The sequence below is a fragment of the Salvelinus alpinus genome, chromosome 21, assembly GCF_045679555.1.
Source record: "Salvelinus alpinus chromosome 21, SLU_Salpinus.1, whole genome shotgun sequence".
Lineage (NCBI taxonomy): Eukaryota > Metazoa > Chordata > Actinopteri > Salmoniformes > Salmonidae > Salvelinus > Salvelinus alpinus.
Genome location: NC_092106.1, coordinates 19,127,319 through 19,143,742, shown reverse-complemented (window position 1 = coordinate 19,143,742; position 16,424 = coordinate 19,127,319). Strand labels below are relative to the sequence as shown.

General features: G+C 44.3%; 1 protein-coding gene across 8 annotated transcripts in view; it reads left to right on the top strand.

Annotated features, from left to right (window-relative positions):
• LOC139547962 (BCAS3 microtubule associated cell migration factor-like) overlaps nucleotides 1-16,424 on the top strand; it is a 361,432-nt gene that overhangs the window by 63,614 nt on the left and 281,394 nt on the right. For all 8 annotated transcript variants that reach the window (XM_071357199.1, XM_071357197.1, XM_071357201.1 and 5 more), the window contains exon 15: nucleotides 4,624-4,894. In XM_071357199.1, the coding sequence (XP_071213300.1) occupies nucleotides 4,624-4,894 (271 nt within the window). The remainder of the gene's footprint in view (nucleotides 1-4,623; nucleotides 4,895-16,424) is intronic.

Below are 16,424 nucleotides of genomic sequence, written 5' to 3'. Positions count from 1 at the left end.
ACCCAAACAGGGCGGGGTGTGACCCCGGCAGCTCTGTAATTGATGTGAAGGATGATTTAGAAACAAGCAAGGCCTCATTGCCTCTCACTTGACTGCAGCACCAGATTCCTCACAGCTGTGGAATCACAGCCTTCCAGCCAATCAATTAATCAGCGTCCAAAGCAAACACATTTTCAAAAGCTGAAACAATTTGTAAGACAAATAGGGCATGGCGAGTTTCAAACAACATTCACTATGGCTCATTCAATAAAAAAGTCTGCTGCATGTTTTCTTCTTGTCCCTAGCTAACAGTGCTCTCTCTCTCTCTCTGTCTCTGTCTCTCTCGCTCTGCTGAAAATCTAATATTTTGAGTTGGTAGAAGGAGAGATGACCCCCTTTGACATGACACTTTCTTCCCCGACTAATCACATTGTGAGGCTGTGCAGAGCCTCTTTTGAGGAATGGCCACCATTAAAGCTCTCCCTCTGTAGTTGTGGCTGCTGCTGCCGCTGAATGTCAGCTGAGGCCTTGCTTATGGAACACACACACACACACACACACAGCCTCAGTGGCATATAAGGAGATTTATTTGATCCAAGTCAAGGGACGCAGCATCCTGTATTCTCCCTTTACAGCATGCAGGCCTGTTATATAGAATCACAGTTTATGCAGCACTTCTGGCAATCCAAATTGTAGGTTTAGTCCCATGAGATAAAAGTTACCCTAGTGTTCTCTCCTATCGGGCCATCACTCCAAATTAGAGGATTAAGATTGAATCCTACTACACCGGCTCTGACGCTCGTCGGATTTGGCAGGGCTTGAAAACTATTACTGATTACAAAGGGAAACCCAGACGCGGGTTGCCCAGTGACGCAAGCCTACCAGACGAGCTAAATGCCTTTTATGCTCGCTTCGAGGCAAGCAACACTGAAGCATGCACGAGAGCACCAGCTGTTCTGTGTGATAATGCTCTCGGTAGCCATTTTTTGTCCATTAAAATAACATCTAATTGATCAGCAATACAGTGTAGACATTGTTAACGTTGTAAATTACAATTGTAGCTGGACACGGAATATATTCTTTTTGGAATATCTACATAGGCGTACAGAGGCCCATTATCAGCAACCATCACTTAAAATGGCCAGAAACAAATAACTTTCTTCTGAAACTCGTCAGTCTATTCTTGTTCTGAGAAATGAAGGCTATTCCATGAGAGAAATTGCCAAGAAACTGAAAATCTCGTACAACGCTGTGTACTACTCCCTTCATAGAACAGCGCAAACTGTCTCTAACCAGAATAGAAAGAGGAGTGGGAGGCCCCGGTGCACAACTGAGCAAGAGGACAAGTACATTAGAGTGTCTAGTTTGAGAAACAGACGCCTCACAAGTCCTCAACTGGCAGCTTCATTAAATAGTACCCGCAAAACACCAGTCTCAACAGTGAAGAGGTGACTCCGGGATGCTGGCCTTCTAGGCAGAGTTCCTCTGTCCAGTGTTTGTGTTATTTTGCCCATCTTAATCTTTTCTTTTTATTGGCCAGTCTGAGATGGGTTTTTCTTTGCAACTCTGCCTAGAAGGCAAGCATCCCGGAGTCGCCTCTTCACTGTTGACGTTGAGACTGGTGTTTTGCGGGTTCATTTACAACATTAACAATGTCTACACTGTATTGCTGATCAATTTGATGTTACTTTAATGGACAACATTTTTAGATTTTCTTTAAAAAACAAGGACATTTCTAAGTGACCCCAACCTTTAGAACAGTAGTGTAGGTCCTTGATTGCAGGAAGCTTGGCTTCGGTGATGTACTGGGCCGTACGCACTACCCTCTGCAGTGCCTTACAGTCAGATGCCGAGCAGTTGCCATACCAGGCGGTGATGCAACCCGTCAGAATGCTCTCGATGGTGCAGCTGTAGAACTTTTTAAGGATCTGGGGACCCATGCCAAATCTTTTCAATCTCCTGAGGGGGAAAAGGTTTTGTCGTGCCCTCTTCACGACCGTCTTAGTGTGTTTGGACCTTGGTGTCCACATCACTATAGATCGTTGGTGATGTGGACACCAAGGAACTTGAAACTCTTGACCCGCTCCACTACAGCCCCGTCGATGTTAATGGGGGCCTGCTCGGCCCGCCTTTTCCTGTAGTCCACGATCAGCTCCTTAGTCTTGTTCACATTGAGGGAGAGGTTGTTGTCCTGGCACCAGACTGCCAGTTCTCTGACCTCCTCCCTATAGGCTGCTTCTACCTCCAAGTCATAAGACTGCTGAACAATTAATCAAATGGCTACTGGACTATTTACATTGATCCCCCCCCCCGCCTCTCCATTTGTTTTGTACACTGCTGCTACTCGCTGTTTATTATCTATACATAGTCACTTCACCCCTTCCTACATGTACAAATTACCTCAAACCTGTACCCCCGCACGCTGACTCGGTACCGGTACCCCCTGTATATAGCCTCATTACTGTGATGCTTTTATTTTTTCGTTTATTTGGTAAATATTTTCTTAAATCTTCTTGAACTGCACTGTTGGTTAAGGGCTTGTAAGTAAGCATTTCACGGTAAGGTCTACACCTGTTGTATTCGGCGCATGTGACAAATAAAGTTTGATTTGCTCAGTGGAGTTTGTAGGCTAAACTATTTAATATGTACTTATATTGGTTTGTAAGATACTTGTATTTCTGTTGGTATTTTTGCCCCATTTAGTCTATTTCTATGGATATTTCTTCTCTTATTAATGTACTCTCATATGTTTAGCTTTGCAGCCGTTCCAGGGCAAAAAGTATATTTTTAGTTGGCAACTTGTGGTGTTCTATTTACTTTAGCAGAACTAATATTTATCTGTGGAGAGCTTGGACCCTAGCTGCCTGTCCCGCTAGTGTCATGTTTGGACCAGAGCACTGATCTAGGCTTTGCTTCGACCTTGTGTGCGGCGCTCCTCCACGGACACACACAGGATTGTAATGGGCTGGTTAATGTGTGACTTATAACGGCAGGTCCTGCTGCCTGGCTGTGTGTTACTAGCTTTGATCCTGCTGTTGTAAACACTGTAGAGACTACAACAGAGCGAGAGAGCAGGCTGTAGGGCACAGAGGTTATCTCCTACACAGCATACAATGCCGGAAGTGCAAATGGTGATGTAGCAAGGTGGGTGGACAACTCTTATCTAGCTGGACTGACTGGCTGGGCTCGCTCCGACTCACCACACACACTGACACACACACACTGACACACACACACTGATTCACTGACACAGTCAACCCAGGTAAACAGGCATGGCTCTGATAGCGACAGAAGGGTTTCTCAGTAATAGGGCCCTAGGTGGTTTGAAACCAGTTTAAAGGGGAGTACACTCAGTGACCAGGCAGGTCAGGGTGTTTTGTATGGTCAGTCTTTTTCTTGCTCTGTGTGTCTGTTTTTGTTTTTAGTTTTCCATTGTTTTTTGTACCTTTTCCCTTTCATTTTGGTCTGTTGTCCTTTTACTCTGTCTCTGTCTCTCAGGATTCCTGTCATTCCATTGTAGTTCCTGCTAAGTGACAGTAACTCTAACTTATCAGTGTTACTGATAGAGACCGAGACACTTTGAACACTTCTATGTCTGTCTGTGTGTGACATCTCTACTGTCTCCTCTACCACAACATGTCTGCTCATCTCACCCATACACACTTCTGTTCTGAATGTTCTGGGTCAAATCACAGTCTGATTAAGTAAGAGACTTCACCCAACTTCTGCTGTTGTTGGAGAGTTTGTATCCTACAAAATATGGGGAGAGGACAATGTTATCCTGATCAAGAATGTACCCCCTCCCCATATTGACTTTAATCACGGCTAGGCAGAGCTCAGCTGAAACTACCCCCTATCCTTGTCTGTGCATAAAAACTGGTATGTGTTTGGTATGTGAAGGATGCCCCATTAACTGTCATTGCTGAGGACAATTACCCAGCCAACCTGTGCCATGGCCACAGATGAAACACACAGACACAGGTAGACAGATCTCACAGTGGAAAAGATAAACCTCTCTTTTTCTGAGGATGAATACTGTTGACTCTCTTTTACACTTTATTTTCTGTCTGTCCGTCCCTCTCGCCACCTCTGTCTTTATCTCTCTCTGTCTTTATCTCTCTCTGTCTTTATCTCGCTCTGTCTTTATCTCGCTCGGTCTTTATCTCTCTCAGTCTCTGTCTCTCTCTGTCTCTCTCTGTCTCTGTCTGTCTCTGTCTGTCTCTCTCTCTGTCTCTCTCGTGTCTGACATAGTTGTGTAGATGTGATCTGTTGGAGTGTGTCCTCTGTGAGCTGACTGTGTGTGTAGCTCTTGAGACCACAGGAGAGAAATACCTTAATTGTCTTCTGCAGACAGACTGTTGGGCTGTCTTTACCAAAGACTTAAAAATACATTCCCACCAAACCCTCAACAACCCTCCAGATACCTCCTTTCAAATGGTCATCTTATATTCTCTATTCAGTGGTCAGTTCAACATCTATTTGAGAATGTTAAGGGGAACATTGGTTTGGTTTTGCTGTAAGGTCAACTGCCTTACTACTTATACGCTGTGTTACTGTCAACGTATGACAAGCTGATCAGCTTCTTCTCTCTTTATTTATCTCTCTCTGCCTGTCTGTGTCTCTCTGTCTGTGCCCCTTCCCCAGGTCCAGGACATCTGTTTCAGCCAGGACAGTCGCTGGGTGGTGATCAGCACACTGCGTGGCACCTCCCACGTCTTTCCCATCAACCCCTACGGTGGTGCGCCTTGCGCCCGCACTCACATGTCCCCCCGCGTGGTCAACCGCATGTCCCGCTTCCAGAAGAGTGCAGGGCTGGAGGAGATAGAGAATGAACTGAACAGCAAGCAGGCTGGAGGAGGGAGATGCAGCCCCATCCCTGGGCTCTCCAGCAGCCCATCGGGGTCCCCACTACACGGTAAGGATAGAGGACACACACTCGTGCACACAGATGCACAGGCACCAAGCACAGAACTAATCCTCTTACTATTGCGCAGTACATAAAACCCCACAATACGCAGCATGTGTTGTGACATGGCTATAGCTGATATGGTGGTTGTGGCAGCACACAGCTCTTCAGACAGCAGCGGCTCCAGTTCCAGTAAGTGACAACAACCGCTGACTGGCTGTCACCTGAGTAGACCTTGTTCTGCTGGGGACTATGACCCGTCTGTTACAGCCTTGGTCCTGTTGGTCAAATACCCCTAAAGCCGCCTGGCCTGGCTGGCACACACACACACACACTATACACACTACCACCGACGCGTGGGCACACACACCCACTCATACACAAACAAACACCTGTTGACATATACTCATCAGCAAGTTCACAGAGAAAAATCACAGTTCAGGGTCGAGGCTGTTTGCAGATCTTCTCAGTTTGCCCTCCCTCCCTCCCTCTCACTGTCAGGGCATCAGTCATCCATCTCTCTCCCACTCTCTGCAGCCGTGGCGCCCTGACTTCCCCTCTCGCTTCCTCGCCTATTGTTAGCCCCAGACCCCCCCCCCCCCCCCCCCCACTACTCAGTTTGTGTGACTTCTCTCCCCCAGGCTCTGTATTAATGACCACTGTCAGATCACTTCCCCAACAATTAAAACAATGTCAGAAGGACGTTCAAGCCAAGCCAGAGTGACGTCAAGCCCAGGGAATGTACTGCCGCCGCGGCTTGTCTCGTTCTGGATCTAGAGAGAAAAAGTGGAGAGAAGGAAATGGAAAGGGAGGGAGGAGAAAGAGGAGTGAAAGAGGGAGAAATAAATTATGAAAGAGAAGGAGAAAAAAACATGGAGGGAGAGCGAAAGAGTTCAGCTTTTGTAGCGGCAGTGAATGGAGGGAGAGGGGAGCAAGAGACTCATAAATCACACTCCATTTTCAAAGGAGGGCATTAGAGCCACCTGTCAACAATTAGTCTCTTCACTGATACGTGTGTTTGTGTGTGTGTGTATGTATGTATGCGTGTGTGTGTGTGTGTGTGTGTGTGTGTGTGTGTGTGTGTGTGTGTGTGTGTGTGTGTGTGTGTGTGTGTGTGTGTGTGTGTGTGTGTGTGTGTGTGTGTGTGTGTGTGTGTGTGTGTGTGTGTGTGTGTGTAGGCCCCCAGGGATGGCAGACGGCTATATAAATGTTACAGCGTAAAGAAAGACTAAAATACCACTGTCTGAGGCAATAGGTTTTTACGTTTTCAGGACTTTGATATTTACAGCGTATCTGTTTCTTTTTATTAGGGAGTCTGTGATAAAGTTAGCCAGGAATCTGGGGGCTGGGTTTTGGAGATGTCATTCTCTGCATGGTGTTGGAGATGGTGTGTGAGTTTGTAGGGGGAGAGTCTAAATCTTCAACTACGACACACACACAGTGGCCAGTTTAACATGTAAATCTTGGTGGGACAAACTCCCCCAATTTTTTTTTACGCATGCCAGCAAAGCCACTACTCAACACTAAACAATACATTAATTGCACTATAACGGTGACAAACGGTCCCCGCAAACTGTTACGGCCTACATAAAGATGTCCCAACAGCAGAGCTTTCTTTTCAGCACCATAGATTGAATCCTTACCACCGCTACACCTGGCTATTAGCGGAGCCTTGTCTGGCAGTGAAGCAGTTCATACAGCCTCAATTACAGCCTTAAGTACGACCCTGCCTCACGCAGGAAGCGGCGCAGGTCCTAATCCAGGCACTTGTCATCTCCCGTCTGGATTACTGCAACTCGCTGTTGGCTGGGCTCCCTGCCTGTGCCATTAAACCCCTACAACTCATCCAGAACGCCGCAGCCCGTCTGGTGTTCAACTTTCCCAAGTTCTCTCACGTCACCCCGCTCCTCCGCTCTCTCCACTGGCTTCCAGTTGAAGCTCGCATCCGCTACAAGACCATGGTGCTTGCCTACGGAGCTGTGAGGGGAACGGCACCTCCGTACCTTCAGGCTCTGATCAGGCCCTACACCCAAACAAGGGCACTGCGTTCATCCACCTCTGGCCTGCTCGCCTCCCTACCTCTGAGGAAGTACAGTTCCCGCTCAGCCCAGTCAAAACTGTTCGCTGCTCTGGCACCCCAATGGTGGAACAAACTCCCTCACGACGCCAGGTCAGCGGAGTCAATCACCACCTTCCGGAGACACCTGAAACCCCACCTCTTTAAGGAATACCTAGGATAGGATAAAGTAATCCTTCTAACCCCCCCCCCCCCTTAAAAGAGTTAGATGCACTATTGTAAAGTGGTTGTTCCACTGGATATCATAAGGTGAATGCACCAATTTGTAAGTCGCTCTGGATAAGAGCGTCTGCTAAATGACTTAAATGTAAATGTAAATGTAAATTACTGCCTTCAAAAAAACATAGCTGATATGGCTGACTTGCTTAAACAAATGTGGTTTCTAATGACAATTTAGATGTACAATTTCGATTAAGACATTAATGAATGAGCTAGGAATGATGTAGTCAATATGACTGTTCAGCACTTTTGAAATGTACAGCCACAGAATTTAGAACATGGGCAGTTCTTACAGTATTCTCCCTGTACACCAAGTCAGAACCGTAGGATAAATAAGGGGGCATATAAGCAGACAATGAAATCTCTTTAAATATTTTATGATTACGTTTCTCTAAAACAGGCTATAGGCTACATGTGCACCGCCAAGTCGGAACATTAGGCTTTAGGAGTGGGAAAGGGACCAAATTATTAGGGTGAAGCACATGGGCTACTAACAGCTTACTACACAACATACACTTAGTATTACTTTCTCAGCTACAGTATTGTCACGAGAATTATGTTCTCAATGTTCATAACCCAATTCAATTAAACTACTCAGTCTGCAACCCAGAATCTGTAAGATACTGGTTGAACGAAACAGACGGAGGCCCAGCTACGATAGTCAGAAAGTTTATTTACAAGAGCGCTAGTTCGTTGTACAAAACCATTCATTTTATGCTAGCTCCTTACGCACATACTTTTGCACACAAACAAAATTCATACGCACATACATTTGCACACAAACAGTAGGTATCCTACGCACATACTGTATCAATACCCAGCCGATAAAGATTAGGGACCGTGAGAAGCACTCCCTGTCCTCCCTCAAATCTCTGTGGCCCCTAGCCAAGGTCGGCACCGAATCTTGCTCAGACAGTCTGTGTTTAAGATAATATAGAGACATATTGTACAGATATATTGTTTTCCGACTAAAACTACACACATCATTTATTATAATTTTACTGACTAAGACTACACACATCATTAATAATAATTTGATGATTCTAATGTATTTCATTGATGATTCTAATCAATTACATACAATTATATAGTTTCGGGGTGGAATATTCTAATCATTCATTTAAACATATAAATTCCATCAACAAGTATACATATCTCCCTGGCAAAATCCATCATTTTTGCAGCAGCATACAATACATTTTTGGACCTTGTTGTGCTGTTCTTACTTGAACAGGAAGGTGGCATGGCAGTCCTTCGTGGGCAAATTTTATTATCAAACTTTGTCATCAAAGTCTGGCATTCTCTGGATTTATGGTGCTTTCAAGACAACTGTGAAAAAAAACAAGGTTGAATCATGACATCAGTGATCTTCAGGTCGGAGTTCTAGAAAGAGGCCTGAGTTCCCGACTTGGAATTACGAGTTGGATGACCGTTCGAAACTTATTTTCAGCAGTCCGAGCTCGTTTTTTTAATGTTCCCAGTTGTCTTGAACTCATTGAATTCGGAGATTTCCGAGTTCCAGTTGTTTTGAACGCGGCAGAAGTCATGCTGGATTGACAGCATGGCCAATGTAGTCAATCATTTCTGGCCCATGGTGTTGAATGTTTATCCTTTTAAGCTTGGAAAAGAGTCCCTTAAACCCAGATTTGGAACACACACCCACTCCACTGAATAGCAGTCTGGTGATTGCTTTGTAGTGCTTGCAGTTAGCCACTGATTCCTTCCGATTTCCAACTTGTTGTGTCATGTTTATATCCAATGGCCGATGAGCACTGATACGTTATCTGTAATTTCTCTTCATATGACAAGGATTGAAAAGGATTTGCCAGTAGATTGTCGACTTGATTCATGATGACTGCTTTCTAGCTAAGATTTTGAAAGTACGATGTTGACATGATCAGTCCAATCAAGGCTACGGTAGATATAACGTGATTTGACGTCACTTTATCTAAGGCCAATGACCTTGAGCCTTCTTGGATGGGCATTTCTAATGTAACTCTATAGCAGCACCCAAGGGGCTTGAATTTGAGCTCTCACCGTAGATTTTGCGGTGACGTAGTGTCCTCATGAGTGACAAAATACTCAGCCAATCACGAGGCAACTAGAGAACATTACCAACCGCTACGCTCCGTGTTTTCCTCAGGCTGCCCCACCACCACAGAAAGCACTGAGCTAGGCTGAAACACCATCATTTTGGAGCTGCCTTACTCAAGAAAGCAAAAAAGAGACCATGTTTGTATGTGGCTTTAAAACTCAAAGATTTTTTTACATTGTTTTCAAACTAATATGTGACATGTATTAATGCCAAAATAACATGCCAAACAGGCATTTTTTTGTTGTTGTTGTTGTTATTTTGCTAAACAGGTTGGGCTTAAAACAGGTGGTTTTCAGCCCAAACTGCCCTGAGTGACCGGCCGCCACTGGATCCACACACTCCCTGATGTGTCACGTTGGTTCAGTTAATGTTTCTTATAGGCAGGCAACCCAATTATGATTTTTTTTTCACTAATTGGTCTTTTGACCAATCAGATCACCTCTGAAAAATATCTGATGTGAAAAGATCTGATGTGATTGGTCAAAAGGCCAACTAGTGGAAAAAAGATCCGAATTGGACTGCCTGTGTACACACAGCCATAGAGGAGAAAAATTGTGTGTCCAGTATGACGTTGTTCAACACGTCTTCTTTCGGTAAATTGTTGACAGGTTTCTCACCCTGAGAACTGACTATTCTCTAGGTCAGGGATCATCAACTAGATTCAGCCACGGGCCAATTCTTTCTTGAGCGGATGGTCAGGGGGCCAGAACATATGTTTTTATTTTCTTTAGACTCCAAATTGACCGCAAGAAGCCTAAACAGATAATATTTGACTAAAACATAATAATTTCAAACCTTGATTACATGTGGGTACATTGTCTTGTGTAGGGTGCTGTCTTTCGGATGGGACATTAAAGTGGGTGTCCTGACACTCTGTGGTCATTCAAAATTCCATGCCTCTTATTGTAAGAGTAGGGGTGTTCACCCCGGTGTCCTGGCTAAATTCCCAACCTGGCCACATTACGTCATGGCCGCCTAATCATCCCCCTCATTCCTAATTGGCATATATGACTCCTCACCTCTCCACCTGATAGCTGATGGGTGATGAGAGTTGTCACAAAAAAAGGTTGCCGCGCATCACTGAGATGGGTGCATCTCATTGATAGTGGATGAGGTGAGTTTCCCCCTACTATGTAAAGAGCTTTGAGTACCTCAGTTGGTAGAAAAGTGCTATATAAATCCATTCCATTATTATCAATTATTATTCATTTATTATTATTTGTATACGATCACATATGTCTCTCTATTATAAGTGGAATACTTCGGAACAGATTTCCAAAATGTGAATCACTTGGAGCTGATTTCCTGGTGTGTTTACAGTCTTTTATGCCCAACAATAACAATTCAACAAGCAAGCAAAATACACTGCTCAAAAAAATAAAGGGAACACTTAAACAACACAATGTAACTCCAAGTCAATGTGCATGTGTCTGCTCAAACGGTCAGAAACAGACTCCATGAGGGTGGTATGAGGGCCCGACGTCCACAGGTGGGGGTTGTGCTTACAGCCCAACACCGTGCAGGACGTTTGGCATTTGCCAGAGAACACCAAGATTGGCAAATTCGCCACTGGCGCCCTGTGCTCTTCACAGATTAAAGCAGGTTCACACTGAGCACATGAGCACGTGACAGAGTCTGGAGACGCCGTGGAGAACGTTCTGCTGCCTGCAACATCCTCCAGCATGACCGGTTTGGCAGTGGGTCAGTCATGGTGTGGGGTGGCATTTCTTTGTGGGGCCGCACAGCCCTCCATGTGCTCGCTAGAGGTAGCCTGACTGCCATTAGGTACCGAGATGAGATCCTCAGACCCCTTGTGAGACCATATGCTGACACATGCACATTTGTGGCCTGCTGGAGGTCATTTTGCAGGGCTCTGGCAGTGCACCTCCTTGCACAAAGGCGGAGGTAGCGGTCCTGCTGCTGGGTTGTTGCGCTCCTACGGCCTCCTCCACGTCTCCTGATGTACTGGCCTGTCTCCTGGTAGCGCCTCCATGCTCTGGACACTACGCTGACAGACACAGCAAACCTTTTTGCCACAGCTCGCATTGATGTGCCATCCTGGATGAACTGCACTACCTGAGCCACTTGTGTGGGTTGTAGACTCCGTCTCATGCTACCACTAGAGTGAGAGCACCGCCAGCATTCAAAAGTGACCAAAACATCAGCCAGGAAGCATAGGAACTGAGAAGTGGTCTGCGGTCACCACCTGCAGAACCATTCCTTTATTGGGGGTGTCTTGCTAATTGCCTATAATTTCCACCTTTTGTCTATTCCATTTGCACAACAGCATGTGAAATTTATTGTCAATCAGTGTTGCTTCCTAAGTGGACAGTTTGATTTCACAGAAGTGGGATTGACTTGGAGTTACATTGTGTTGTTTAAGTGTTCCCTTTATTTTTTTGAGCAGTGTATATAAATTTTTTTGCTCAGAAAACATGGGGGGACAAATAAAACCACCCAGGGGCCAAATTCGACCACCAGTTGGGGAACTCTGCTTTAGGTGTTAATGTATTCTGTACTATTCTTGTTCTGAGAAATGAAGGCTATTCCATGCGAGAAATTGCCAAGAAACTGAAGATCTCATAAAACGCTGTTGAACAGTGCAAACTGGCTCTAACCAGAATAGAAAGAGGAGTGGGAGGCCCCAGTGCACAACTGAGCAAGAGGACAAATACATTAGTTTGAGAAACAGACGCCTCACAAGTCCTCAACTGGCAGCTTCATTAAATAGTACCCGCAAAACACCAGTCTCAACGTCAACAGTGAAGAGGCGACTCCGGGATGCTTGCCTTCTAGGCAGAGTTGCAAAGAAAAACCCATGTCAGACTGGCCAATAAAAAGAAAAGATTAAGATGGGCAAAAGAACACAAACACTGGACAGAGGAACTCTGCCTAGAAGGCCAGCATCCGGAAGTCGCCTCTTCACTGTTGAGACTGGTGTTTTGCTGGTACTATTTAATGAAGCTGCCAGTTGAGGACTTGTGAGTCGTCTGTTTCTCAATTTAGACACACTAATGTACTTGTCCTCTTGCTCAGTTGTGCACTGGGGCCGCTCACTCCTCTTTCTGGTTAGAGCCAGTTTGCACTGTTCTGTGAAGGGAGTAGTATACAGTCTTGGCCTAAAGTTTTGAGAATGACACAAATATAAATTTTCACAAAGTCTGCTGCCTCAGTTTGTATGATGGCAATTTGCATATACTCCAGAATGTTATGAAGAGTGATCAGATGAATTACAATTAATTGCACTGTCCCTCTTTGCCATGCAAAGGAACTGAATCCCCAAAAAACATTTCCACTGCATTTCAGCCCTGCCACAAAAGAACCAGCTGACATCATGTCAGTGAATGTCTCGTTACCACAGGTGTGGGTGTTGACGAGGACAAGGCTGGAGATCACTCTGTCATGCTGATTGAGTTCGAATAACAGACTAGAAGCTTCAAAAGGAGGGCGGTGCTTGGAATCATTGTTCTTCCTCTGTCAACCATGGTTACCTGCAAGGAAACACGTGCCGTCATCATTGCTTTGCACAAAAGGGCTTCATAGGCAAGGATATTGCTGCCAGTAAGATTGCACCTAAATCAACAATTTATCGGATCATCAAGAACTTCAAGGAGAGTGGTTCAATTGTTGTGAAGAAGGCTTCAGGGCGCCCAAGAAAGTCCAGCAAGCGCCAGGACCGTCTCCTAAAGTTGATTCAGCTGCGGGATCGGGCACCACCAGTACAGAGCTTTCTCAGGAATGGCAGCAGGCAGGTGTGAGTGCATCTGCACGCACAGTGAGGCGAAGACTTTTGGAGGATGGCCTGGTGTCAAGAAGGGCAGCAAAGAAGCCACTTCTCTCCAGGAAAAACATCAGGGACAGACTGATATTCTGCAAAAGGTACAGGGATTGGACTCCTGAGGACTGGGATAAAGTCATTTCTCTGATGAATCCCCTTTCCGATTGTTTGGGGCATCCGGAAAAAGCTTGTCCGGAGAAGACAAGGTGAGCGCTACCATCAGTCCTGTGTCATGCCAACAGTAAAGCATCCTGAGACCATTAATGTGTGGGGTTTCTTCTCAGCCAAGGGAGTGGGCTCACTCACAATTTTGCCTAAGAATACAGCCATGAATAAAGAAGAATGGCACATCCTCCGAGAGCAACTTCTCCCAACCATCCAGGAACAGTTTGGTGACGAACAATGCCTTTTCCAGCATGATGAAGCACCTTGCCATAAGGCAAAAGTGATAACTAAGTGGCTCGATGAACAAAACATCAATATTTTGGGTCCATGGCCAGGAAACTCCCCAGACCTTAATCCCATTGAGAACTTGTGGTCAATCCTCAAGAGGCGGGTGGACAAACAAAAACCCACAAATTCTGACAAACTCCAAGCATTGATTATGCAACAATGGACTGCCATCAGTCAGGATGTGGCCCAGAAGTTAATTGACAGCATGCCAGGGCGGATTGCAGAGGTCTTGAAAAAGAAGTGTCAACACTGCAAATATTGACTCTTTGCATCAACTTCATGTAATTGTCAATAAAAGCCTTTGACACTTATGGAATGCTTGTAATTATACTTCAGTATTCCATAGTAACATCTGACAAAAATATCTAGAGACACTGAAGCAGCAAACTTTGAACATTTATATTTGTGTCATTCTCAACTTTTGGCCACGACTTTACAGTGTTGAACAATATCTTAATTTCCTTGGCAATTTCTCGCATGGAATAGCCTTCATTTCTCAGAACAAGAATAGACTGACGAGTTTCAGAAGAATGTTCTTAGTTTCTGGCCATTTTGAGCCTTTAATCGTACCCACAAATGCTGATGCTCCAGATACTCAAGTAGTCTAAAGAAGGCCAGTTTTATTGCTTCTTTAACCAGAACAACAGTTTTCAGCTGTGCTAACATAATTGCAAAAGGGTTTTCTAATGATCAATTAGCCTTTTAAAATGATAAACTTGGATTAGGTAACACAACGTGCCATTGGAACACAGGAGTGATGGTTGCTAATAATGGGCCTGTGTACGCCTATGTAGATACTCCATTAAAAGTCTGTTTCCAGCTACAATAGTCATTTACAACATCAACAATGTCTACACTGTATTTCTGATCATTTTTATGTTATTTTAAATTGACAAAAAATTAGCTTTTCTTTCAAAATCCAAGGACATTTCTAAGTGACCCCAAACTTTTGAATGGTGGTGTTGGTTTTTATAAATTGTTGCTAATTTATTAAATAAGTATAAATATACAGTACCAGTCAAATGTTTGGACACACCTACTCATTCAAGAGTTTTTCTCTATTTTACTATTTTCTACCTAGTAGAATAATAGTGAAGACATCAAAACTATGAAATAACACATATGGAATCATGTAGTAACCAAAAAAGTGTTAAATCAAAATATATTTTAGATTCTTCAAAGTAGCCACCCTCTGCCTTGATGACAGCTTTGCACGCTTTTGGCATTCTCTCAACCAGCTTCACCTGGAATGCTTTTCCAGAAGTCTTGAACGAGTTCCCACATATATGCTGAGCACTTGTTGGCTGCTTTTTCTTCACTCTGTGGTCCAACTCATCCCAAACCATCTCAATTGGTTTGAGGTCAAGTGATTGTGGAGGCCAGGTCGTCTGTTGCAGCACTCCATCACTCTCCTTCTTGGTCAAATAGCCCTTACACAGCCTGGAGGTGTGTTTTGGGTCATTGTTCTGTTGAAAAACAAATGATAGTCCCACTAAGTGCAAACGAGATGGGATGGCGTATTGCTGCAGAATGCTGTGGTAGCCATACTGATTAAGTGTGCCTTGAATTCTAAATAAATCACAGACAGTGTCACCAGCAAAGCACCTTCACACCTCATCCTCCATGCTTCTCAGTGGGAACCACACATGTGGAGATCATAATTTTACTTCACTGCGTCTCACAAAGACATGGCGGTTGGAACCAAAAATCTTACATTTGGACTCATCAGACCAAAGGATATATTTCCACCGATCTAATGTCCATTGCTCGTGTTTCTTGGCCCAAGCAAGTTTCTTCTTCTTATTGGTGTCCTTTAGTGGTGGTTTCTTTGCAGAAATTCGACCATGAAGGCCTGATTCACACAGTCTCCTCTGAACAGTTGATGTTGAGATGTTTCTGTTAGTTGATCTCTGTGATGCATTTATTTGGGCTGCAATTTCTGAGGCTAGTATGAACTTATCCTCTGCAGCAGAGGTAACTCTGGGTCTTCCTTTCCTGTGGCGGTCCTCATGAGAGCCAGTTACATCATAGAGCTTGATGGTTTTTGTGACTGCACTTGAAGAAACTTTCAGAATTCTTGAAATGTTCCGTGTTGACTGACCTTCATGTCTTAAAGTAATGATGGACTGTCGTTTCTCTTTGCTTATTTGAGCTGTTCTTGCCATTATATGGACTTGGTCTTTTACCAAATAGGGCTATCTTCTGTATACCACCCCTACCTTGTCACAACACAACTGATTGTCTGAAACGCATTAAGAAGGAAAGAAATTCCACAAATTAACTTTTAACAAGGCACACCTGTTCATTGAAATGCTTTCCAGGTGACAACCTCATGAAGCTGGTTGAGAGAATGCCAAGAGTGTGCAAAGCTGTGTTATTTAATAGTTTTGATGTCATCACTTTTATTCTACAATGTAGAAATATAGAAAAACCCTGGAATGAGTAGGTGTGTCCAAACTTTTGACTGGTACTGTATATTTATATTTTTTTCATAAATTGTTTGCGCGGCCCCCCAAAAAACCCTCCCCCTAAAAGTTGATCACTATTTGCTTTGTTTATCTTCTGTCTGTTTTGTGAACAGGTTGTTTCTCGGGCTTGAATCTGGGATGATGAATCAGTCAGAAAAGCCACAACAGCTGCCCTCTGATTGTCCCCTCTGACAACACATTGATTTTGGGGAAGGAACTAAGAAAAGTTCACATTCTTCAGAGCTGCCAGGCCGCTTTAAAAATAGAAATCTACAGTTTTTTCCCCCTCTCTCTGTTTAAATATGGAGTCGTGCTAGTTATTCTCCTCAAGTCCTGTTTTAACCCCTTGTCCTATGATCTTCACCCATGCATCCTCAAAGGAATGGCTAACCTGATGTCTCTAATTATTTTATTTAATTGAGCCAGTGTATTCAATTTAGAGCCCTGCA